The sequence below is a fragment of the Quercus robur genome, chromosome 10 (genome assembly GCF_932294415.1).
Source record: "Quercus robur chromosome 10, dhQueRobu3.1, whole genome shotgun sequence".
Lineage (NCBI taxonomy): Eukaryota > Viridiplantae > Streptophyta > Magnoliopsida > Fagales > Fagaceae > Quercus > Quercus robur.
This window is the reverse complement of record NC_065543.1, coordinates 30,756,795-30,783,205: the sequence shown is the minus strand read 5'-3', so window position 1 is coordinate 30,783,205 and position 26,411 is coordinate 30,756,795. Positions and strand designations below refer to the sequence as shown.

Below are 26,411 nucleotides of genomic sequence, written 5' to 3'. Positions count from 1 at the left end.
TGCACCGGTAAGAATATCCATGGTTGTAAAGAGAGCTAAATGGAACAGACAGTTTTAATTAGTTGGGATTAAGGGGTTTCTAGATATGTTTGTTGGCAGCCTGATGAGTGGCACAATTGAAGTTGTCTTCGCCGCATGTAAGCCCTCTTCCTAAGTTATAATATTTTTGGGAGTACAATAAATAAAATGATGCCGCACCATTTTCATTATGCCATAATATCATTTTATTGGATAAACTAAATACGTGTTTTAAGGAGTAAAATTCAAATTCTAAAATTAAAAACCTCAAACTTTAGAAGTGTAGTTTGTATTTTAGCCTAAAAACTAATAGAGGAAGTTGATGGCAACTGTTAGTATGAAATCTATATATATATATATATATATATAGGTATCCATGAAATTGTATCATTAATAAATATTAGAAAGAAATTTTTTGGTCATATCATTTCAATTGATACAGAGAGGAAAATTGCCCCTGCACTTCACGCAATCTTATTGGATTGGCTCCTGTCCAGTTGGCTCCCAAGCCCAAGGCCCAACCCCCATCCATTCAACACAGTATCATCGATGATAGATGTCTAATCCTGCTCTGCAAATTAAATTGCATATTAAATTCTACTGCCATTCTGCCAACCCTTGAAGTAGCTACAGAAAAAATTTAAATCATTCTCAGAGAACCCATTTTTGTGTCTGAACAATTGGAACTTGGTGGAAGCACAAAACGTTGGGCTATTCTATAGCAAGAGTATTGTAATCCAATGACATAACTTATTTTTTGAGTATACACGTATGACTGTATGAGTGAAGTTCCACATTAAATAATGATAAGAAAAATGAGTAGTTAATATAACATAATTTAGTACATACTGTAGACATCGCATTTTGTACCCCTTAAGACTTAGGCCTCCATTCCCCAATGATACTCAAATTATTTCCCTTGCGCCCACACATATCCATTGGACTTAGGTCTTTTGGGTTAAAATGCGTCTCAATATATTATATTAATTACTCAAGGAAATATCTCAAGGTGTTTATCTCCCCAACGGGAATAGAGTAAACCTAAATGACCCACACACAAAGATCCTGGAGAAAAAACCCAATAAAGGAATGTTGCTAATGGTGCTAAATAATAGTGTGGTGCGAGGTTTCTATGGACATGGACGTGCAGGGTTCCCATGGATGTGTGTGTGAGGTTGACACATGGTTCCCATGGATAGCATATGAGAGACCTATGGATGACGTGTTGATGAAGAATAAAAATAGTCAATAAGGCAAGGGAGAGTGAGTAAGACTTGTTCATGGTCCACAGAGAGGTTTTGAAACTCATAGAGCGGCGAAGACTCACACGTGAAAGGGAGATTATTGAGTATACGCGTGTAAGTGAAATCTCACATTGAATAATGATGAGAAGAACAAGTGATTAATATAACATAATTGAGTACATACCCATTAAACTTAAGCCTTTTGGATTCAAGTGTCTTTATATGTTATATTAATTACTTGAGGAAACTTTCCAAGATATTTATCTTCCCAACACTTTCTCTTTCATTAGGAGAACCAAAGTTTGAATCCTTCCTCCCTTACCTATTATAGCTATAATTTAATAATAAAAAAAATAAAAATAAAAAACCAACCTGTAGGTTATGCTTGGATGCCATGTAACTTCGTTCACTTTCTATGCCATGGTGCTTCAACGCATAAGAAATTCCTGACCCAAATTTAATTACTATAATTTATCATAATTTTCTTGATTAATTCCCTTTCTATGGTACAGTAAATCCAGTTCCACTATACACCCACCAAAATCCTAGAACGCTTAAGTTTATCAAGTGCAACATTTTCCTTGCACTCAAACCTGAAAATTAAAACAAGAATACAAGAAGTTTGACAGACAGCTGAGTCAAGCAAATCAGGTTTCGCAAATAATTCTAAACAAAAAATAAGCAATAATATAAGATTGAAAAACTACACAACATTACATTACACCAGTGGCCTTTCTATCACTTTCAGAGGTCCACAGAAAAAGAAAAAAGAGAACACTAATTCAAATCCAACTTTTCCCCTTGGTACCATTACCACCAAAAATAAATAAAAATCACACCATGCAAAAGAAACAGGCACAAAAGTCTCTTACAAGAAACCCCAAGCAGATGGTAAAAGATATGCTGAAATTCAGTTTGGTCTCCAGAACATCCAACAAATTAATTCCCATTATCAAGATGGGATCACCTTCAATATTGAGACACTGTAGGCCAATGACTAAACAATTGGTTGAGACCTTTAGACTGATGATTTATGTTCAAAATGCACTATACAGAATCACCTAATTTTCATCACTAGCGACAAAAACACTAAGAACTCCAAGTAGCTAGGTCATTGCCCTTGACCAATCGTGACAAATCAGAAAATCAAAAGGCCCACTATGCCCTATTGATGCTCCCAAATTCCTAGTCAAGAGAGTATTATCCTGTTCTCCCTCATTGCAAGCCAAACCCATAACAAACAAAACCCAATTCATAGAAAAATTCATGTTTTTGACCTTGATAGCCTCCATATATCTTTATGATTGTGGGGTTAACTTCCAAACACGAACACAAGCATCCTCACCAGAGCTCACAACACTGTACTGATCAGTGAAAGCTAATCCATAGACCCCACCCAGGTGAGCACCCTTTATTGTCAAACGGCTAGATGCTGGCTTGTCAACTTCATATATGATTACACACGTGTCGAGTGATCCAGTAGCAATCATGCTGCTATCAGGAGACCAAGCAAGGCAGTTTATGCGAGCAGTGTGGTACAACATGTTCTTAAGCTTCACCTGAAAAGAGATCATATGTCAAAAGGTCAAGAAATCCAAGATAACGTTGTTAATTGTATTTACATAAAATACTGATACCACTTTGAATAATATATCAAATTATATAAATAAAGTTCACAGGGCCCAATGCTGACAAAATTATTGAGATTCTGAAACCAAGTAAAGATTTACATAACATGCACACATTATGAAAGTGATACCAGTTGCAAACCCTACGCATCTTTTTTTCTATAGGTAATAGAACTTTTATTCAAAAAAGCTGAACATCATGTTCACAATGTGAACATTGTGATCAAGAAAAGATACAACAAGTTCAAAAACTTTATTGTGTATGAATTCAGAAATGGAAATTCAATTTGTAAAACCCCCAAAGATGTGTGTATTACGTTCCTTCCAAACAAACCACATTAAACATCAATTATACTTTGTTGTTATTCTCCCCCCCAACCCCCCTCCTCTTTCCTGTTATCCAATATGAAGGAAATATGAGATTCAAAATTATCAAGAAAAATACCGGGGTGGGGGGTTGGTCTTACAGGCAAAGTATATTCAACTTTCCAAGGGCCTAACAGAATGGCCTGAACACAGTGACCAAATAGACGACTAACTCATTAATGGTCGTAGACTTGTTCCATCTGTCTGCATCTTGGGACTGCTACCTTTACACAAATCCCTTCAGCTGAACTAAGGGGACAACTAGCGAGCAAGCCTTCTGCCTAGTTTAAGGATGGTTGGGGCTGCTGCCCTGATACACCCTGACAGGACGACCAGATAGCAGGTCTAATGCTAGGGCTTAGGTCCATTTCCTGCCAAAATCCTATCCTCATGGTCTATAAATACCCCACTCAACAAAACAAGGTATGCCTAGCAAGCCTTATGCATTGTAACTTAACCATTGGAGCCTCATTGGCCATCCCCCTTTGGGTGGTCTTGGTTGGTCTGAGGGTTTTTTTTAGCAGGTGACCCTGGTTGGTTAGGAGGGTCATCACAGTCCAGTTGGATTAGAAGTCCTTGTTGTGGTTCTGTCTAGTCCCCAAATTTCATCCCCCACAAATACCAAAGCTCCTTTGCAAGAAAGGTGATGGGATAAATCATGTAAAAATGTACCCTATATCAAGGACCAAGGTCTAATTCCGCGTTGCAATAGCAGTCAGACTTTGCTTGTTTAAACCAAATGCTAGTTGTTTTGTAAGTCACGTGTATTGCCCTTGAATCTTTAAATGCTAAAAGAATAGTATAGGAAACAGAAGAGGAGAGAGAGAGGGGGGGGGGGGGGCGCAGGGGAAGTGCCACGTTAAAAGTTATAATTAAAAAATAAATAAATAAAAGAAAAAAAAAGGCTAACAAATAGTCGCCTACTGGAAAAGTTATCAGTTAATTAGAGTGTAGTGGCAACTTCAAAAGTTCAGCTAGCTGATGCAAACACAACAGCCAGTTTGATCAAGCCCCATATGCTATGAAACAAAACATCAAGTCAGAACCACGCGAATGTGCCTTCCTAAATTATGCTTTATAGCCTGGAAAACTTTATAATATCTGGAAATACTATCATATCCAATTTTAAGTGCAGATGCCTTAACAAAGTAAATTCAATTTCTAGGATGACACATAGTTAGGTCTAACTGCCACAAAAAGAAAAATAAAAACTAGCTTGAGCCCATGCCAGAAGTAATAGCAACATGTAATATAAATGTGAGCCCATTTGTAAAATGGCTCCTATATACAGCTTTAATTTCATAAGAAACCCAAGTTGTAAGCTTTAACTATTAAGTCTTACCATTTCCATGTATTTGCAGCAAGAAATATTTTCTTATGGTAAGAAAAATAACCATAAAAGCATTAGTTGTCATAGTGCAGTGTTCATAAATATTAGATGAAGAAATGAACCTCTCCAAGATTCTGTCATAGCATGATTGCATTCCTTTGCAAAACCTCCATTAAAACTAACTTTTCAACAAAACATGCATCGCATATAATTTGGTCAAACAGAAAATCAGGGAAAATTACACTTTACCCCCCTAAACTATGAGAATGCACACTTATCCCCCTAAACTATTATTACCCATGGGATGGGGTGTCAAGTGTTACAAGAATAATAGTTTAAGGGGGGTAAGTGTACACTCATAGTTTAGGGGGGCAAGTGTTACGCAAGTAATAGTTTAGATCGGTAAGTGTGCATTCTCATAGTTTAGGGGGTAAATGTAAAAGGGGGTAAAGTTTAGGGGGATAAAGTTTAATTTCTCCCAGAAAATTATAATTGATTCCTTGCTTCCATATGCTTTCCTTACTAAAAAGAATGTGATGGAATCCTAACAGTTTCAATTTAATCCAAACTTAAGGCAGTAAAATGAAGCAATTGAAAGTCTGTGGACTAAATTGTTACAAGGTCAAACCACAAGGGGGAAAATTGTAATTACCCTTTATTTTTTATTGGTAAGTTATATACACTCTCTCTGTGTGTCTTGAACCTATGACATCACCCTCCACCTTGTTCTTATAAGGGGAGGAAATGCTATTTGAGCTAAAGCACATTGGCAAACACACAGAGTTCGAGAAAGAAAACAACTTTTTCAAATAGTATAAATGTCAGATATATGCTTTTCATGTACAAGGGCAAAGTCATATGTAAAATTTTAGAAAGGTGATCAAACTACCTCTCGGGAGTCACGATCCCAAACAACAGCCTCTCGATTGACATCCCCTGATGCAAACATGGAAACATCTGGAGAGTAACATATGACACTAATGGCACCCCGATGTTTCTCAAGGACTGCTTCTTCATTAAGTGTATCACCTGTGACAGAATATATGTGCAATTTACCATCCTGGCCACCGACAATTGCTTCAGTTCCATCAGGTGAAATTGCAGATGCTGTCACAGTAAACCCAAGGTTAATAGTGGACACAATCTTTGCACCACGGAGCAGGACAACTCCGGAATCAGTTGAAACCAAAGCAAGATCAGGAGAGAGGAGGGCAAGGTTCAAGTCTTTTGGTTGACTGCCAATATCAACTGAGTCTGCATCTCCACATTGGTCCCCATGCACTGAAATTCTCCATATCTAGGAAATCGAGAGAACAAATGAGACAAAATAGAAGCATTATGTAGGAAAACACCATAAAATTTTTCTGGATATATAGATCAATTCTGAATAAATTATACAAAATTAATACAAATGAAGCAGAATATGGTAGGAGAATGAGAGAGATGAAATAATACTAGAAAAGTATATTCAGGCCTATCTACGCATTGCCAGGATTGAAATTCATAAATAGATTAGTAGAAAACAGATTAAATTTGCAACCTACATTTCCCATTGAATGCCACAGCTGAAATTAGTAGTACATCATGGTTCTGATAATGTCATACTAAAGTTCATTTCCTAATCAATAGTATTAAAAGAATAACTCCCTAAGAGTTAATATAAAATTGAAATTAAACACACCCAAAAAAAAAAAAAAATTTGAGTTAACTTAGAAGATAAAATACCGATCACAATAACAAACTAAGGAAATATAAAGTTAACCTTCATCATCCACCACCAAAATTCTGTGCCTATTGAACAAAATGACCTTGCTAGCATAATCAGATTTAGGAGGCAAGGAATACGATTTTAATCTAAGAGGTTACAATCAGGTTTAACCAAAACAAATATCATTGTGTAAGGTTTTTAACCAGATATTTCGAAGATAAATTTCAATACTTCCCACAAAACTTTGTTATGAATTATCCATAGAGAGAGAGAGAGAGAGAGAGAGAGAGAGAGAGAAGCAACAAATTCAATACTATTTCTTATTGGTAATTTAAACAGGCACCAAGTGAGTTTTGAACCAACAAGGGAGGAGGAGGTGGCATTAATGCTAAAGCTCATTTGCATCATGAATGTAGTATTTATTAGCATATTGCAATCCATGTTTAATATTAAGTAAATGGAGTAAGAGAAAGCAGGTTCATTTGTTTATTTAATAATCAACCATCAATTATTTTTGTTTCCATATCAGGAATTGCAAGTAAACTATAGCAAACTAGTAGATATAAGTTCACTACTAGCAGAGTATGCATAGAATATAAGAATACAGGGAACCTCTATTTACAAAATTAAAAAGATGTAAGCATGTTTCTTACCTTATTGTCAAATCCAGATGTTACAATCTCTTCTTCAACAGCTGCAAAACATTTGATTTGAGAATTCTCTTTCCTCTGTAGTCTGCCACTATATCCAATACCTTGAATCCATTTTATTATTAAACCATCATAGCTAGTAGACCATATCATTTTCGGGTCACTTTTGAGAACAGCTAATGATGTAACATTTTTCATGTGTCCAGACAATAGTAGTGGGGCTTTATCAAGATCAGTTGCTGAGAATAAGCTAATTGTACCACCAAGAGATACTGTCACAAGATGATCATTCTGCCAGAGACAACCAACTAGCATGTCATCCACTCCACCAGAACCAGGACTAGCCAAAGTTTTCTTCACCTTCCCATTACCATCCTCAGATATCTCCCATACCTTTGCCGACTTGTCAGCAGACGCAGTCAGCACCTAAAAGAAAATTTAAAAGCAAATTTCAGTGCATCATATCACACTATATGCTTTTAAGTAGTTTAAAGTTGAACTTAAACAAAGATGCATAGCATGAAGTAAGAATATAAAGCATTTACATTTATGCATGCAGGCATTTTCATAGGTTTATTCAAGCCATCTTTTCAAAAAAGAATTAAGAAAGAAAAGTTCCTACAATATTTTTAACGTGATTTTCAAATTTTAGAGAGTTGAATTTTCCACCAGTATTGATATGTGACAACTGGCACCTTGACTGAGGTAAATCTACAGTTTATAGAATTACTTGAAGAAAAAGTCAGAAAAATAACTGAATAATATTTATGACCATTGAGGAACATTTTTACTGATTTCTTTTATTCCAATATATATATTGGTCAATTTTCTATATAGACAATGTCCTCATCTACTCTAAATCAATAGAAGAACATTGAGCATTTAAACACATTCCTTGTAATCATCAAAATTAATGGTTTAGTTGTTTCTGCCCCCAGAGTCCAAATATTCCAAACGAAAGTCAGATTTTTAGGATACATCAGTCCAGGATTGATCAACCCTATTGATCGAGTTATCCAATTAGCAGAAAATTTCCCAGATGAAATCCTAGACAAAACTCAACTTCAGATATATATAAATATATATATATTTATATATATATATATATTCTAATTCTTTTATCATGGGGATCAGTTACAGCTGCATTCTGACTCAATTCATACTTGCTTAATTTCAGAAATAAATAAAGTCCTTTCAAACTAAAATTTGATGTTTTTCTTGCAACCTCATTTTTCATGTTCAAGAAACAATTGATATCTGTTAATGATTTTCGATCAAATAGATCCACTTTCTGTCAAATTTTGTGTAATTTAAATAAAATCAACTAGAAGTAGTTTTTAAAAAAGGCCAGAAATTGAAAGGCAACGCTAACCTGTTTGCCATCAGGACTCCAACTAACAGCATAAATGCTGCCCTTGTGGCCATCTTCAGAGGATAGCTCTCCCATCTTCTCTGCAGTTTTTGCATCATATATTAAACCTTTCTTATCAGAGCTTACACTGATGAACTTACTGCCATCTGGAGAAAATCTTACACAATTAACAAAATTTGAATGATCCCTGCAAATCAACAAACCAAAGGCTTTTTCAGTGTAAATTCAAACATGCATGTGTTTTTTTTCAACGTCTCTTAACACATATTTACAAATCAAAGGGTTTGGGAAAAGAAAAAAATATTTAAAAAAAAAAAAAAAAAGGCTAGATTCTAAATTACACCCTTTAAGTTTTGGTGAATTGTCAATTTCATCCCTAGAGTTTATTTTTTGTCATTTTAGTCCTCAAAACTTTAACATTGGTGTCAAATTGGTATAAAACTGACACTATTCACATATGTGATGACATCATTTTGCTAGGCTTAACGACAATGGGCAGGTGGAATGACCAATTTGACAGAAATGTTAAAAGATTAGTTTAGGGACTGAAATGACAAAAATTAAAGATTAAGGATGAAAATAACAATTCACCCAAACTTAAAAGGTGTAATTTGGATTTTGGGATTTGACTTATGTCCAATCCTCCAGTACATCACTAGACATGACACAATGCTAACATGTGATGACATAGTGTCCCCCGTCTAATGCATTGGATGTAGACATGGCAAAATGGGTCAGAATTTTTCTAACCCGACCCGAACCTGATTTTTTGACTCGAAGCAAAAACGGGTTGACCCGCGACCCGACCTGTGACCCGAACCATTTTTTAAAACTTTTTTTTTGGTAAAATAAAATAAAGACATTATTGATTTAATTGTTTGTTGTGAGCTTTAAGGAAACAATTGAGATATTTACATAACTGCATGCAAATAAATTGAAAGATGAATAGTTGAGCATTCTATAATGAGTAAAGATTTTTAGATATTAAATAACAAAGTATATGTCAAGATAATCAGGTTACAATAGAGTCAAAAACATAGATTTAAAATTGTAGACATATGTGAGAAACATTCATAAGTGTGAAAATAGTGAAACCAAAGTATCAAATATATATATATATATAAAAGCAGAGACCTCATGCGAGAGAGTATGTGGTTATGCTATATGAAAAAATTGAAATACTTTTAAGCCAAATCAGAGATAAGAATAAATATAAAAATAAGGGCTCTTTATTTCTTTTGGTTCAATGTTTCAAGACTAATTTTTATTATATTTTTTATTCAATGTTTTAAGACTACTATTTGTTTCATTTGGTTGTTTCAAGACTTCCTCTTTTTCACACAAAAAAATTTTTGCATTTCCATTCACCCTTTTAACTTCTACTTCTTTATATACACATGCCCACAGCCCTTGGCTTTATGCCATCCCATCTCAAATACACTAAGACAAAAAAACGATACCATTTACCTTCAACCTTTCAACGACATCTACATAACTCCAACATTGTAGTACTATTTGATCCTAACCCGTATGAGTAGGCTTTGACCAAGGAAAGGGGCTTGAGTTTTTATTTAGTGACGGAAGCTTACGGTTTTGATGTTTTAGTCGGACATTGTGGATTTTGTGAAGGTTGTGATTCGCTTTGAGTCTTTGGATGTTTGAGATTTTGGTTTGGGAAAGTCATAAATGTATTTTGTTTTAGAAAAAAAAAAAAAAAAAAAAAAATTCTACTTGATTATTTATGAAGTTAGCTTTTTTTTTTTTTTTTTTTTTTTAAGAATTCATAATTTGTAGGTTTTTTACTACTATTTTGTGTAGTATGAGCCATACTGAATTCCAATAAAGACGATTAAATTTTGATAAAATCTTATTTTATGCTTTAAATTCGTATCTAAAGATTTCAAAATCATTTAATTAGTTTAAAAAATAAAATATATTTTTAACATAAATATTATAATCTATTATAGTCTTATAGTGTTATACAGTTTTTAAAAAATAAAATACGAATTAAGAAAATCAAGTTTCAAAGTATTCAACAATTTTGTGGGCAAACACAAATATTATTATACAACAAAGAAAAGTATTATATGTAGGACTTAATATATATAAAAATGATTTTAAATGAAATTGTAAAGTAATCCGCTCATCGCGCGAGATATCATCTAGTTAGCATAAATTATGAATACTTAGACCTATTTTTTAATAATTTATGTCCAAAATAAACGGTTTTTCAAAATATTTCCTAAAGTGTGTGTTGCTTAATAATGATATAATATTTATAAAATATGTCATATATAAATAAGTAAACAATCAAACTTTAATATATATTTTTAAATTGAAATAGAATGTCAATCACAATTGATAATAGATTATAAAATTAATTTTCAAGATTGTAAATTTCTTATGTATTTTTATTCTTTATAAAATGAGTTATCCAATAAATCATTTGTAATTTTGTTTTATATTTTGAGATGTTGATATTGTGTAGAAATAAAACTTGTGTATTTGTTTTACTTATCTTTGTGTTATTTTGTTTTAGTTAGCAATATTGGGATTTGTATAATTTTAAAATTATTGAATAAATATTAATAAGTTTAATTGAGTTCATTTTTTATATAAGTTTCAAAATAATGCATTTTACATTAGATAATTTGTTACATGACTTTTCAAATGACAAATACAAGTTGTTTTCTTTATAAATAAAAAAAAAATTTTAAAAAAACATGTGAAAAATACGGGACCCACCATCCGATTGACCCGAACCCATTTTAATCCGCAACCTGTTTGACCAGCAACCCGATTGACCCGACCCAAACCCGACCCGAACCGAACGGACTGTTTTGCCATGTCTAACTGGGTGGAAGCTTTGCCTTGAATCTTGTCCAAAAAAACTGATTAGGATGGGGTAGGTATTGCAATGGATGCAAGTCACCCTTTTCCCTCTCACAAAAAATATTTTACCACTTAACTTTTAACTTTTTTACTTCTTTTTTTTAAATATTTTTTATTAAATGATTGAGATTTAAAGTTGTTTTCTTTCAACTTTCAATCTCAATCTCAGCCATTGAATGCATATGTTGCTATACCTAAACATATATTCTATGATTTATATCACTCCATTTTTAGAATATCCAATGCAACAATTTTGGCAACATTCGTAACAACTCACAAGGCAAATATACTAGTAGTACAACAGAAGTTTCTTTTTAACCTAATTAAATTTTTTTTTTTTTTTTTAAAGGTTTCTTTTTAACCACTAAGAAGAAGAAACATTAAATACACGTGAAAATAATAGCAGAAAATAAGGAAGAGCCAACCTGTGAGATAGCTTGAATTTGAAAGGCGGTCCTTCGTAGAAATTAACGAGGAAATCCTCTCCACACGTGACGATCCGAAACGGCCTGGTCGGCTTAAACGCACAGCTTAACACTCTTCTTGAATGCCCATCAAACTCCCCAACATTCGTCCCTGAATCCCACCTAAACAACCACAAACGACGTCGTATTTTCATTTTAATTATTAAAAAAAAAAAAAAAAAACGATTTTTTTTTCTTTGGCCAAACAGAGCCTTACATGAAAGCGCGAACTAAGGACTTGCCCTTGCCATCGCCGCAAGCCACGATTCTCATCCCATCGGGTGACCATTGAAGATCGTCGATCCGACCCGAAAGGACTTTGAACTCTTTCTTCAAAACGAACTCGTTTCGGGTCCCCCAGATCCGGACTGTGCCGGACACGTCAGCGGAGGCGATCCACTCGCCGTTGGGAGAGTACCGTGCCACGGTGGCAGGGTAAGCGTGCTCGGCGTAGACCGACACGTCGAGTGGGTTGTCGAGGTTGATCATAATTACGGATCTGCCATTGGTGTATGTAATGGTATTGGATTTGGGGTTGCCGGAGATTAGAATTCCTCGGCCGCGCTCTGTCGTGGGAACACACGCGTAAGTCTCTGCGAGTTGGGACATTTTTTTTTTTTCTTTTTTCTTTTGGAGTTGAGAAAAAGAGACTGGAAAGTGCGGAATTTGAAAAGTTTTGGGTTATATAATTTGGGAAAGTTGAGTGCACGAAGTAGGAATGAATGATGATGGAGAATGGTTAGAGTGTGTGTGCGTGTGGGGGGAGAAATGGTAAAAGCGACAGTTGGGCGGTGTCAGCGGTCGAGGTGCGAAGCTACTTAAAATCAGTTAAATTTACAATCAGTTAGGGACAATCAAACCATTCCACGAGGGTTTTTTTTTTTTTTTTTTTTTTTTTAGGTAAAACTATTAGGAGGTTGGTTCCAACTAAAGACATGGAGCACCATAAAAAAATGGTATTATTACTTGACTATCATTTCAATCGTACTTGAACAGGTTTATTACTTTGAATAAGTTAATTTGAAGTAAACTCGATTGTAGTTGAAATAAATGTTATGAATTTTGTTCTGTTTCGTTCTATTTCATTCTAGTCAAAATAGTTGGAATTTCTCGTAATTGTATGCAACCTGGAATGGTAACCTCATTCCGCATCGAATCAAATTTTGGTCGGCTTCGACCGTGTCAATCAATTTTGGTAAATTTTGAGGGGAATGCAAATTTTGGCTTTTTTTTATTTAATATATATAAAAAAGTCCTAAACCATGTCATTTTGTCACTTCTAAAAAACCTAATTATTTCATTCTCACTTCTTAGTTCTTATTGCCTCTTCTTCTCTCACTCTCACTCTTTGGCTCCCTTATCTCTCTAATTGTCTCTCTTCTTCTCTCACTCTCTGTCTTTCACCCTTTCTCAATCTCTCATCTCTATCTCCCTCGCTCGTTGCCTCTCCACTACCCATTTCTTTCATTTCTACCCATCTCAAATATGGACTCTTTTCTTTCTATTTTAAATTTTTTTTCTTATGATTTCTGGTTAAGAGTCTTAAGACCAAAGATATGTCATTTGTGGTAACTAAGATTCTAAATGTAATAATTTATTTTAAAAGAGTAATACTAAGGACATAAAATGGCACAACTTGTGCCATAACTCGCCCATGTGATGAATTGTAAATGGTAAAGGTGTAATGGTGGATCTATGTGGGGACACACCTCTACCACTCACAACTCACCTCATAGGCGAGTTGTGGCACAAATTGTGACATTTTATGTGTCTCTAGCACTACTCATTATAAAATCCTCTTATTGTGTGATGTGATATTGATGTTCTTTTAAGAAATATAATATTGATGTTAAGACTTAAGACTAAATAATTTGTATTATTTGATATTTACTTCTTTGAATCCCAAATTAGAGGATGCACACAATGATGACACGTGTCCCTTAATCAATGCATAAAACAAGGACACATCATCTTTTTCTTATTGCTTTCAATGTCTATAAACTACTTTTCACCAAAAAAAAAACAAAAAATCTAATCATATATACACACACACACACACATATATATATATATATATATATATTGGTAGGTTATAAATATTTTTTGTTTAATAATATTAAGGTTAATTGAGTATTTATTATTATTTTTTAATCAATTTTAACCATTCCTTTTTCATAAAAAAAAAATACAAAACAAAAAGTATAACTTTCTAATTATATATATATAGACAATGAATGTGAAAATATGGAATAGAAAATTATAATTCTCATTTATAATAGGCTATTATTTTTTCTCCTTAAACATTTTTAGTAAAAAAAAATAATGAATATGGAAAGTCTCAAATTTCTAGAAACCTATATGGTAGGCCAAAAGTCTTTTTTAATTCATGAGACTAGCTATTATGCTACCACATTAGATTGGATGAGTTTTATTATTATTATTATTATTATCATCATCATCATATTAAGTATGCAACTTGCCAGTTACAAATACATTTTTTCAATTACCAAAACATACATGGCCTCTTCCTCTTTCCCAAACTTTCCCTACCCTTAACACCTTTGTATCATAAACACTTTTTTTCTTCCACTACATATTTTCATAATTATATATGTGCTCTTTTAATCTCTCTTATAACCAACAAGCTTGGTATTTGTGATGGGAAAAAGTTCATGTTTGTTTTTTATCTCTACTATCAAAAGTACCTCTCTCTCTCTCTCTCTCTTTCTCTCATTTGATTTCTCTAAAATCTTGATCTTCAATTTTTTTTAATGCTATGTGTTTCAAGTTTCATAGATTGCTTTCTTTATTTTGTATATGGAAACTGAGGTTGAATGATCATGTTGTAGCTAAAGATTGATTATTATTTTTACAAACACAAAAGATTGTTACTTTTTTGAGTTTAATGTTAATTTTGATTGTTATACTTTGGATTAGTCTTTTTGGAGGAGGTGCAAGTGTGCATCCAACTTCATATGCATGCTATGGAGAGCAAGAGCCGCAATTTTTTTGAGTTCTTCATGCTTAATGATTGACCCACCACTAAGCATAATGACTTGAAGTTCACATGTGAGAAATAAGAAATGATTTGGACATTAAGAAAAAAAAAATCTCTCTTTAAATTTGATGATGCAAGAAAATCAGTAGACTGAATGCTCTGGGATATAGTGATGGCTTGAGAACCTGAAGAGAAAAAAGAATGTCAAGGGCGACCGGTGTGAACCGGCCAAGGACCCTCTGATGGTTAAGTTAGTTTTCTATCTAGAACACAAGGATGGTGAATTGTGAATAGTAGAACTTACCTTGGTAAAATGAGACTTGATCCTTTTATAGAAAGTTAGAAGTAGGTCTACTTGTTCGAATCCACTAACATCATGGGAGATGTATGAAGTTAATGGAGAAAATGGAGCAAATTTTGGGGAATCCTCCCCATGTTCAAGAGTGACAGATCATGGTTTGATTGCTAGAGCTTTTAGAGAATTCCTCTAAAATTTACCAAGTGTAGTATGGTCGTCCATACCCTTGTGAGCCATGGACAACCATCCTGATTTGGACGGTTGTAATATTTTATGGAGGGATCCTATTCATGTTTGGGGTGCTTCTATTGGGCTTCATTTCTTGTAAAACCTTTTTGGACAACCTATCCATGGACAACTATCATGGATGATCCTGACTTAATTTAGATTTCTATAAGTTGCCCCCTTGTCCTTGTATCATTGATACTATTGTTACTGTCACACGTGGCAGCCTTTCACAGGTCGAAGAATTCTCCAGGTGGCATGCCAAGGCTATTAAGGATCTAACATTCTGGATTTTGACATGTGGCACAATCCTATCGATTTAAAGGTCGTGTCGTTTCATTTTTCAAAAAATTGCCACATGGCACACTCTAGTTGGTTCATATCACTTCAGTGTCCCACCTTGTTTTCTTCCCATATTTCCCATATTTTCTTCTCTGATCTCAGTCGTCCTAAACATCATCTAGAAGTTTCCTTCTGTCCTTAGTCATCTTCATTTAGAGTCAAGTATCCTCTCTTTTCTTCTTCTGTAGGTTTTTCTTTAGAATTCTTTACAAAATGGCTGAGATAGTGATGTCTTCGTCTAGCGATAGGGATGAGAGGGAGATAGACGAGTACCATGACAAGAGTAATGGTAGTGGTAGTGGTAGTAGTAGTTGTGATAGTGGTTCTACGAACGAACAATACTCGTTTGGGGTTCCTAGGATTCCCTTAGAGGTTCTCCAAAAGGAGTTAAGGCAGAAGACAGCATTTGGGTCCTTCACTGGTCCGTCACCATCCATCCCCTCCCCTAGTAAGGAGGAGGACATTTTGTATTGTTATGCCATAGGTATTCCTTCAAAGATAGAGGAGAAAAGACTTTATTCACTCAGGAGCAAATATCAAATTCCGAACGAGCTTAATCCCCAACTTGCTGCTCCTGGTGAATGGTGTTGTACTCCAAACTCAGGGGTTGCCATATATGAGGCTTACCTATTAGGGGGTCTTAGGTCGCCTCTCAACGTTTTTGCTAGGGAGATCCTCCATAGGTTATGTGTAGGAGCAAACCAACTTAACCCCAATGCATAAAGGATCACTATATCCATGCAAGTGTTATGGAAAGAGGTCTTTGATGGGAATCGTCCTCTTACTATGGATGAGTTCCTATATTGTTATAAACTCTCCAAAATAAGCCAATCCCTAGGTTTCAACCAGTTTTCAACTAGGGGTTCTAGCTGTAGGTTGATATGGTCCCTTCCTTCGTTTGATAGGAGGTGGAAGACGGAGTTCTTCTTCGTCTCAAGGTTTTGGGCAGGGAACCCTGTTGAGGTAGGCAAGGACCCATTCCCTCCCTACATCGATGAGATGGGTTGTCTACGTCCTAAGGGTACGTTCCTTTTTATAGCTCATCTTGCTTATTCCATTATACTTACCTAACTTCAATTTCATTTCTTCTTCTTTTTTTTAACTGTAAGACGACCCTCCCTGACTAACTTCTTCCTAGACCACGTCCAACGAGCACGCTCCTTTGTAGATAGGACTTTTCACTCTTTGGTGACACTTCACCGTCTAGCGACTTGGGGGATGATGGTCGTCTACCCTTAAGTTTATCTATAAATATATTTATGTCCATGTTTGAACGTTTGTTTTTGTTTCTGTTGCCAATTTTAGTATCCAAGTATTTTCTTGTCCATAGTTAGGACTTTACTTTGGAATGGCCAAGTATTTCCTCGCCCATAATTTGGACTTATTTTAGGAATTTTGAATTGGCTGAGTTTTTTCTTGTCCATAATTTGGATTACTCAGGGGCTTGGACATTTGTTGTCCTTAGAAATTGACTATTTCTTGCATTCATGCCTTTCTTCGTTTTTTATCATTGGACAAATGTACGAGGAGGTGTCTATTCCTTCCCTTTGCACTTTTGTTTTTACCTTAAGGTTTTATATATGATAATTTTCCTTTTCCTTGTCTAAGGATGACTCACGACGATACATCTTTGCGTCCAGAGATTTTACATGTCTATAACTTTTTATGGACTTTAGTTTCATAAAGAATCATCAACACTTAAGTTAGAAAATTCAAAATGCTTTATATACAATAGAGAACCTTGTACATAACATCGTTCATAGACAATAGAGAACGTTGTACATAACATCGTCCATAGACATGGCTTATGCCAATAACTAGTTTTGTTTAAGGAATTCAAACTTCCTTATATACAAACGAACTTTGCTCATGACATCATCCATAAACATTGCACATACTTGTAGCTAGTGCCTTTTAGGGAATTCAAATGCTAGAAAACATAGAATACTGCTAGAAAACATAAGTGCTGAAAGAAAATATAAATAGGCTGCTAGTGGTCACTAGTAGTCTTTAGTCTCATCCATGCTGACCTCCCTGACGGGCCTTCATTGGTAGTACTTCCTCAAATGCTCTACATTCCATGGGTGCTCTAGCCTTTGTCCATCCAAGGCCTCCAGATAATACAATCCTTGTCTCTTGTAGTTGATGAATTTGTATGGTACTTCTCAATTAGGTCCCAACTTTCCATGAGCGGGGTCCCTAGTAGCTAGGGACACCCTTTTCAAGATGAGGTCCCCAATGTTGAGCTGCATTGGTTTGACCAACACATCATGGTGCTTAGTCATCAGATTCTTGTAACATGCCAGCCTCTGTTCCGTATCCATCCTTACCTTGTTAATGAGATCGGGGCTTAGATGAAGTTGTTTCTTATTTTCCTCATCCTTATAGTGGGTCACCCTATAGCTAGTTAAACCAACCTCTGCGAGTATCACTGCATCACTTTCATATGCTAGCTTAAAAGGAGTTTCTCCAGTAGGAGTCCTCACTATCATCCTGTATGCCCAAAGGACGCTGGGTAATTCATCTGGCCATATCCCTTTTGCCCCCTAAGCCAAGTCTTGATGATCTTTAGCAAGGATCGGTTTGCAACTTCTGCCTATCCATTGGCTTATGGGTGGGAGGGTGAGGAGTAGTGATTCCTGTTTCCCAATTGTTTGCAGAACTCTCTAAAGGGTGTGTTATCAAACCGGTGTCTGTTGTCTGATACAAGCAACCTAGGGATTCTAAAACGGCAAATAATGTTTTTTCAAACAAAGTTTTTGACGTTTTGCTCAGCGATCTTTGCTAATGGCTCTGCTTCTACCCATTTAGTAAAATAATCGATCTCTACCACCAAAAACTTCAATTGCCTTGTCCCCATGGGAAAGAGACCAAGGATGTCAAGTCTCCACTGAGCGAATGGCCAAGTGGTCACCATTGGAGTGAGGCATTCTGATGGTCGTCTAGGTATGTTGTTGTAGCATTGACACTTGTCACATGCTTTGACATAAGTTTCGACGTCTGCTTGCATGGATAGCCAGTAGTACCTTGCGCGAATTATCTTATGGACGAGGGATCTTGCCCCTGAATAATTTTCACAGGCTCCTTCGTGGATGTCCTTCATAACATAGTGGGACTTATCTGGAGTCAAACACCTCAAGTAGGGCTGAGAGAAACCCCTTTTATATAGTACCTCATCTCTAAGGACAAATTTTACCGTTCTTACCCTTAAATTCCTTGCTTCTTCTTTATTTTTCAGGGAGGTATCCGTCCTTGAGGTAAGACATGATAGGAGTGGTCCAGTTGGCTTCTCCATCTATTTGATGTACTCCTGAAACGTCTATACTTGGGATGTATTGGACTTTAATCTGGTCTCAAACAAATTCGTCTGCAGATGCTGCCTTGGCTAAGATGTCAGCTTCCAAGTTTTCCTCCTTTAGGATCTGCTGAAACTGGGCCATTTTGAAGCCCTTGATGCATTGCTTAAGTTTTCTTAAATACCTCTTTATTTGTTCTTCCTTGGCTTTACACGTTCCATTCACTTGGCCTACTACCAACAGAGAGTCTCCTTGGACGAGAACTGAACCTGCTCCAAGTAACTTAGCTAATTCCAAACCCTGGAGGAAGGCTTCATATTCAACTTCATTATTGGTCGTTTGGAACTATAAACCGACAACATACTCTAGACAATCCCCTTTTGGTGATTGCAATACTATTCCAATTCCTTCTGCATGTTGTGTGGATGAACCATCCACATGGACGACCTAGTCTTTTGTCCCCTGGTCTTTACTCTGCTGATCATAAGTAGGAGTGAATTCTACAATGAAGTCTGCAATGGCTTGGGCTTTTATTGCTTCCCTTGGTCGATATCTTACGTCAAACTCAGTAAGTTTAACCACCCAGTGAATCAATTGTCTAGCGGCTTCCAGCTTATTCATATCCTTCTTGAGCGGATGGTCTGTCAAGACGTTGATGACATAAGCTTGGAAACAAAGCTTGAGCTTTCTTACTATTGTTACCAATGAGAAAGCTAACTTTCCCATTGGTAGATACCGTCCTTTAGCTCCTTTTAAGGCCCTGCTGGTGTAATAGACAAGCCTTTGCACCTTTTCTTCTTCCCTGATTAAGGCTGAGCTTACTGCATAAGGGGACACTACCAGGTACAAAATATAACTCTTCGCTTGGTTTGGACGGGCTCAACAACAAAGTTGAAGTGAGATAAGCCTTAAGGTCTTCAAATGGCCATTGACACTCGTCCATCCATTGAAATGCTTTCCTTAATATTCTAAAAAATGGTAAACACTTGTCAGTAGCTTTTGAGACGAACTTGTTGAGGGCTGCTACTTGTCCAGTGAGACTTTGGACTTCTTTGACATTCTTTGGGGGCTCCATGCTTAGTATTGCTTGGATTTTGTCAGGATTTGCTTCAATCCCCCTTTGTGAAACTAGATAACCAAGGAACTTCCCCTGATGAAACTTCGAAGGCACATTTGCTTGGAATCAACTTCATGTTGTATTGTCTAAGTGTGTCAAAAGTCTCCTAAAGGTCGTCCAAGTGTTGCATCTCCTTGACGCTTTTGACCAACATGTCATCCACGTATACTTCAACATTTCACCCAATTTGTGGACGAAACATGTGGTTGACCAGTCTCTGATAGGCAGCTTCTGCATTTTTCAAACCAAAAGACATTACTTTGTAACAGAACAAAACTTAGTTTGTGGTGAAGGATGTTTTCTCCTGGTCTACCTCGTCCATCTTGATCTGGTTTTACCATGAGAATGCGTCCATGACGATGAGTAAGCATAGTTAGGTCAATCCCATGCATGTCTTTGTGGCTCCAAGCAAAAACATCCGTGCTCTTCTTGAAGAATTGGACGAGGTCGTGCTTCCTCTTCTCTTCCATGCTTGTCCCGATTTTAGTAAACTTCTCCAAGCTGGATTCATCCAGTGGAACATCTTCCAATACTTCAATTGGTTCAACCACTGCTCTTCTTTCTTCAATGTTCATTATCTACATCTGCTCGTCCATCGCTAACATCGCTAAGTAACATTCTCTAGCAGCTAGCTGGTCTCCTTGTACTTCTCCAATGCCATATTCTGTTAGGAATTTAACGGACAAGTGATAAGTGGACGTTGCAGCCTTCCAACTGTTCAAAGTTGGTCATCCTATGATGTCATTATATGAAGATGAACAATCTACAACTTTTACTTCCTTATTGATTTGCCGTGGGTAAGAGCCGACCATGACTTGTAAGGAGATAGTGCCTATTAGTGGAACTTTCATTCCTCCAAACCCAATCAAGGGCACATTCACTAGACGAAGTAAATTCTTGTTAATTCTCATTTGCTGGAAGGTTGGATAGTAGAAGATATCCACTGAACTCCCATTATCCACTAACACTCTTCTAGTTGTATAATTTGCAATCTTCAAAGTAATAACAATTGCATCGTTATGAGGATGATGTAGTTGCCTCACATCTTCGTCCGTGAAAGTAATGGCAGGCTCGTTTTCTCAGAACGTCCTTGGTGGGCGGCCAGTGAGTTGAACATTCTAGACTATTCACAAGTAAGTCCTTTTGGCTTTGGACGAGCTCCCAGTTGACATTCCTCCTATGATGACCCTTATTTCTCCAAGTGAATAACATAGTGGTTCTTCTGCTTTGCCTTCAAATGGTTGTCTTTCATCTTTGTGGTCTCGTCCAAGGAAATTCCTCAACTTTCCCTGCTTAATAAGGACTTCAATTTGCTGCTTCAAGTTGTAGCACTCGTCAATTTCATGTCCATGATCTTGGTGGAAATGATAGTACTTACTCTTGTTCTGTTTGCTGGGATCTCCTTTCATCTTCTTTGGCCATTTCAATGACGGATTGCCTTTGATCTGCATCAGTACTTGGTCAAGTAGGGTATTTAAAGGAGTGTAGTTCAAATATTGTCCTGAGGACGATCCTGCTTTTTTGTCGGCTCGATCACTTTTCTCTCCCATCTTTGCCTTCTTTGGACAAGGGCCTTGCTCTGGATGGTGTAAATAACCAGTTTCCACTCAATTAGTCATCTTCTTTTTCTTGGCAATTATCGTGTCCTCAGCATTCATGAAACTTTGGGCCAAGTGTATCAACTCAGCCATCGTTTGTGGCTCTTGGTCATATAATTTGTGAATGAACAAATCTGAAGTAACCCCATTGCAGAAGGTTGCTAAGAGGATCTTGTCGTCCATCTCGTCTACCAACAGGGCTTCCCTATTAAAACGACTAATGAAAGCTCGAAGACTCTCATTTTCTCCTTGCTCTATGTTAAGTAAACTAGACGAGGAATGCTTATGCCTTTGGCATCCAACGAAATTGTTGATGAACAACTCAGTTCTTGGAACAAAGTTATGGTGTTGGGCGGCAGCTTACCAAACCACACCCTGGCTGTGCTTTTCAATGTGGTAGGAAAGACCTTGCACATGATTTCATCTGGAATGCCTAGAAGGTGCATAGTCGTTTTAAATGTGGCAATATGATTGCAAGGATCTCGTGTTTCATCATATGAGTCTAAGGTAGACATCTTGAACTTCGAGGGTAAATGATGACTTATGATAGACGCGGTGAAGGGAGAATCAGTTCTGTGGACAAGGTCATCCACATGATTTTCCCTCCTCATAAAGTCTTTCATCTCCTCCATTGCTCTTTTCATCTGGCCCATTTATCTCTCCAAGTATGGTACCCTACGAGTGACAATACCACTGGACTGATCTCTTTCTTTGGCACAGTTCTCCGCCCCTCCATTCTCTGAATTTCACCCATACTCCTCGCCACGTTGTTGTCGGCGTTGTCTGTTGACTTCTCTAGTTAACTCTTGGTTTTGTTGCGTCAAGTCTGCCATCGCAACCACCATGGATTGTAACTATTGCTGGACGGTCAATGGTGGTGGTTCAGGTGCACGATTTAGGTGACAGGAGGCATTTCCACTCTTCTAGTGTTTTGGACTTATGGCCATCAACCTAGTCCGAACCATACAACCTTTTTTGTCTTGGAAAATAAGGCTATTAACAATTAGAAACTTTGCTTAGCCTTCTCCTCCCCACAGACGACACCAACTGATGATGCATGAAAATCAGTAGGCCGAATGCTCCGGGCTACGGTGATGTCTTGAGGACTTGAAGAGAAAAAAGAATATCAAGGGTGACCGGTGTGAACTGGCCAAGGACTCTCCAACGGTTAAGTTAATTTTCTCTCTAGAACACAAGGATGGTGAATTATGAATAGTAGAACTTACCTTGGTAGAATGAGACTTGATCCTTTTATAGAGAGTTAGGAGTGGGTCTACTTGTTCGGATCCACTAACATCATGGGAGATATGTGGAGTTAATGGAGAAAATGGAGTGTATTTCGGGGAATCCTCCTCACATTCAAGAGTGACAGATTGTGGTTTGATTGTATAAAGCTTTTAGAGAATTCCTCTAAAATTTGCCAAGCGTTGTATGGTCGTCCATACCCTTGTGAGCCATGGACGACCATCCTGATTTGGACGGTTGTAATATTTTATGGAGGAATCCTATTCATGTTTGGGATGCTCCTATTGGGCTTCCTTTCTTGTAAAACCTTTTTGGACGACCTATCCATGGACGATCTTGACTTAATTTAGATTCCCATCAATTTTTTTTTTTTTTTTAGATTTAATTTGCATTTGAATTTATATGTTGTGTGTGTGGTGATAATGTGGAAGGTTTTGGTACTTGCAGGCACAATAATTGATCATTTGAGGAATTAATACTCTTTGGCCTAGCTCTTTCTTTCTTCCATGATTCCAATCTTATGTTAATACAAGGTGTTTCTTTTATCATGGATGTACTAGAAAATGAGAGGAAAAGAAAAGTCTTCCATGATTGAATTACTAGCGTATTTTCCTAAAATAATACTCGATCATCGTTTTTTGTCCCAATCTTTTCCTTTTATAATTTGTTTAACGGGTCATTATCATTACTAGTCATTGGCCCATGCTTTGCACGTTTTTTTTTCTTTAATTTAATAATTTCTAAATTATAAGTAGACATGTTATAAAAAAGTATTCTTCATTTAAAAGTAAATGTATTATTATCTATATATATATATAAAACCGAAGCTTTTGAAACTCCCACAATTTTCCACGTCAGCACAATATTTAAATTAAATTTAATTTAAATTAAATTTTCCACCTCATCACTGTTTTCCTTTTCCAATGCAAATTAGACTTCTAGCCAAATAAGGACATTCTCCCACCGCCTCTACTCTCTTCTATTTAAGAATTGCTTGCGTAGAAAACCTAAGCCCCAAAAACTTATTTTTGCCGCAACACAATTTTCTCCTTAAAACTTATTTTTCTTCAAGATTTTTTTTTAGGGCGGCTCATGCTTCACAATTCACATATTCCACTTATGTATTGGACTCCTCTCCTTCTTCGGTCAATGCATCAAGGTTAGGGTTATTTGATTTGTTCAATAAAAATTATAGATTTGTTGCTTTTTCTTATAAGTTTGTCAATTGTTGTTTTGTTTATTTAATTGCTGGGCCTGAATCTTTTAATTAAATCTTCAAATTTTTATTGAACAAATCAAATAACCCTAACCTTGATGCATTGATCGAAGAAGGAGAGGAGTCCAATACATAAGTGGAAAAGCTATAATCATGGATTCCCTTCTTTCTATTGTATTTCTCTATTGCGTAATTATATATATATAAATAAATATATATATATATATATATATAAATATTGTTTTATTTCAATACTTTTGAAGCTTTGAATCTTCTGATTTAAAAAAAAAAAAAAAATTTGGCCTTTTGGAAGTTTTAACATCATAACTTTTGGGTTTTATTTTTTCTATTATCAGAAATTATCTAAAAGATTTCAATGAATATCCATGGATTATTCTTTTTGAGGGTAACCCATCTATATCTTATATTTCTATTCCTAACTTTTTTTTCCTATATTTTTTCTTTAATTGTCCGTGTTTACGTCTCTTTTGTTTTTCTTATTTTTTCTTTAATTGTCCGTGTTTATGTCTCTTTTTGTGTGAGTATGTGTCATCGTATCTGGGTACTTAGGCAAAATCTATAAAGACTAAAGATGCTTTTTTTTTTTTTTTTTTTTTGTAATGAATCTTGTGTTTTTCATGACTTTAGTGAGTCATATTCTTAATGATCGAAATTGTTTTGTTTGACGTGGATTTTGTTCATATTGGTTTCAAAGTTTATTTCTTGGCTTATATTATAGATTGTAATATATTTATTCATCAAACTGTTTAGTTGAGTTTGTTTTCGAAATTGTTTTCAGTGTTGGACATTTTCTTGAAGCATGTTGGTATCATATATTAAAATACTGTTAAGTTGATAATAATAATAATAATAATAATAATAATATAGTTTAATAAATGTCTGAAACGTATAGCTGTTAACAAATGTTTTAGCTATATGATTTTATTTTACAAATTCAATTTTGGTGTTGTAGTAAAATAAACAAAGATTAAATTATATATTGTACTCAATACATTTCCCGTGTATCGCACGGGTTAGCGACTAGTTATTATTATTATTATTATTATATAAATAAGGTTTTTTTTTTTTTTTTTTAATGTTACCCTCTTTTAATTTGTGACTAAATTTGATTTTTTTTTCTCCTATTGAAAGCAAAAGTTGTAAATATTATAAAGAGAAAACTAATTGAGAAATTTTCAGTTAACCACTTACATAAACTTTATAAATAAATTTAAAAAAAGTCTACATACCGATAGTTAATAACATCAATGGCATCAGATTTCCTATTTAACCAAAAAAAAAAAAAAAAAAAACAATTGGAAGCTTAGCTATTGAGAATATCAACAAGTAATTAGAACTCCATCTACATAAATAAAGAGAAGTGGAACCCCACAGTTTCCATGTCTCTCCCTCCCACTTGGGTTCAAGATTTGTTTAATTTCTTGGTGACTTTCTATCCGTGAAGAACATCATCAAAAACAACGTTAAGATTAACTACTTTATATTTATTTTCTTTGTCAAATAAAATTGAAAAATAGCTTCAAAAAGGTAAAGAAGATTGATAGAATACGGAGAAGAGATTAAATCACTTTAAAAAAAGAAATAAAAAGTTGACAAACGACATAAGATATCATACCTTTGCGGTAATACTTTTGTTGTAATTTTAATTGATAATGTAGTTTGTTATATATAGTGCCATTATCAGTTATTAATGATATATATAGGAGATGGGTATGAGTTACACGGATGTAAGAAATCAAAGAGTTATGAGTTACAAATGATAATATTATAACCCATTAACTTTTTTTGTTGTATTTAACTACCTATTAACTATACCTATGGGTTATACAACCCATTAAATTGGCAGTTTTTTTTTTTTTTTCATGGCTAATACAAAAGGATATGTATCCATCTATTGTGTTAATTCATGTATTTTATTTAAAATTTTAAGTGGGCAGTTTTTTGTTTTCATATATAATATGAAAGGACAGTTTTTTTTAACAACCATTTTTTAATTATTTTTTATTCATTTTCCCCCTAAAACTTAAATAGAAATGGTAATAAGAAGATGTGTAACATAAAAGTGTTAAGACTGTAGTAAAACACACTTGAATGAGAATGAAATAATTTAGTTTTTTTCGGCCTAAGACTTAAAATAAGATTATGAGAATGATAATGAATAGGTGTTGTGGAAGGGAGAAACCTGAGGAGCAAACGTATGTGGCATTAGAACATTTCGAAGAGACAATTAAGCTTCACCCTTCACTGACTGTACCCAGCCCAGACGAGGAAACTAGATGCCAAAAAATGAATAGTGTTCAGTCCGAGGAGCGAGCTTACCCTGAGGAACTGGGGTCCCAATCCAAAAACCAACATGATAGGTGAATGAGGAAGAAAGTGGAGG

At 35.4% G+C, this 26,411-nt stretch overlaps 1 protein-coding gene across 1 annotated transcript; it reads right to left on the bottom strand.

The window, feature by feature from the left end:
- Nucleotides 1–1,926: 1,926 nt before the first annotated feature.
- On the bottom strand, nucleotides 1,927–12,498 carry LOC126701452 (actin-interacting protein 1-2-like). The gene is made up of 6 exons (XM_050399564.1): nucleotides 11,890–12,498; nucleotides 11,634–11,795; nucleotides 8,317–8,503; nucleotides 6,948–7,370; nucleotides 5,476–5,883; nucleotides 1,927–2,821 (listed from the first exon to the last, which is right to left on the bottom strand). The coding sequence occupies exons 1-6, from the start codon at nucleotides 12,279–12,281 to the stop codon at nucleotides 2,561–2,563; spliced, it is 1,833 nt and encodes a 610-aa protein (XP_050255521.1). The 5' UTR covers nucleotides 12,282–12,498; the 3' UTR covers nucleotides 1,927–2,560.
- Between the last annotated feature and the right edge of the window lie 13,913 nt (nucleotides 12,499–26,411).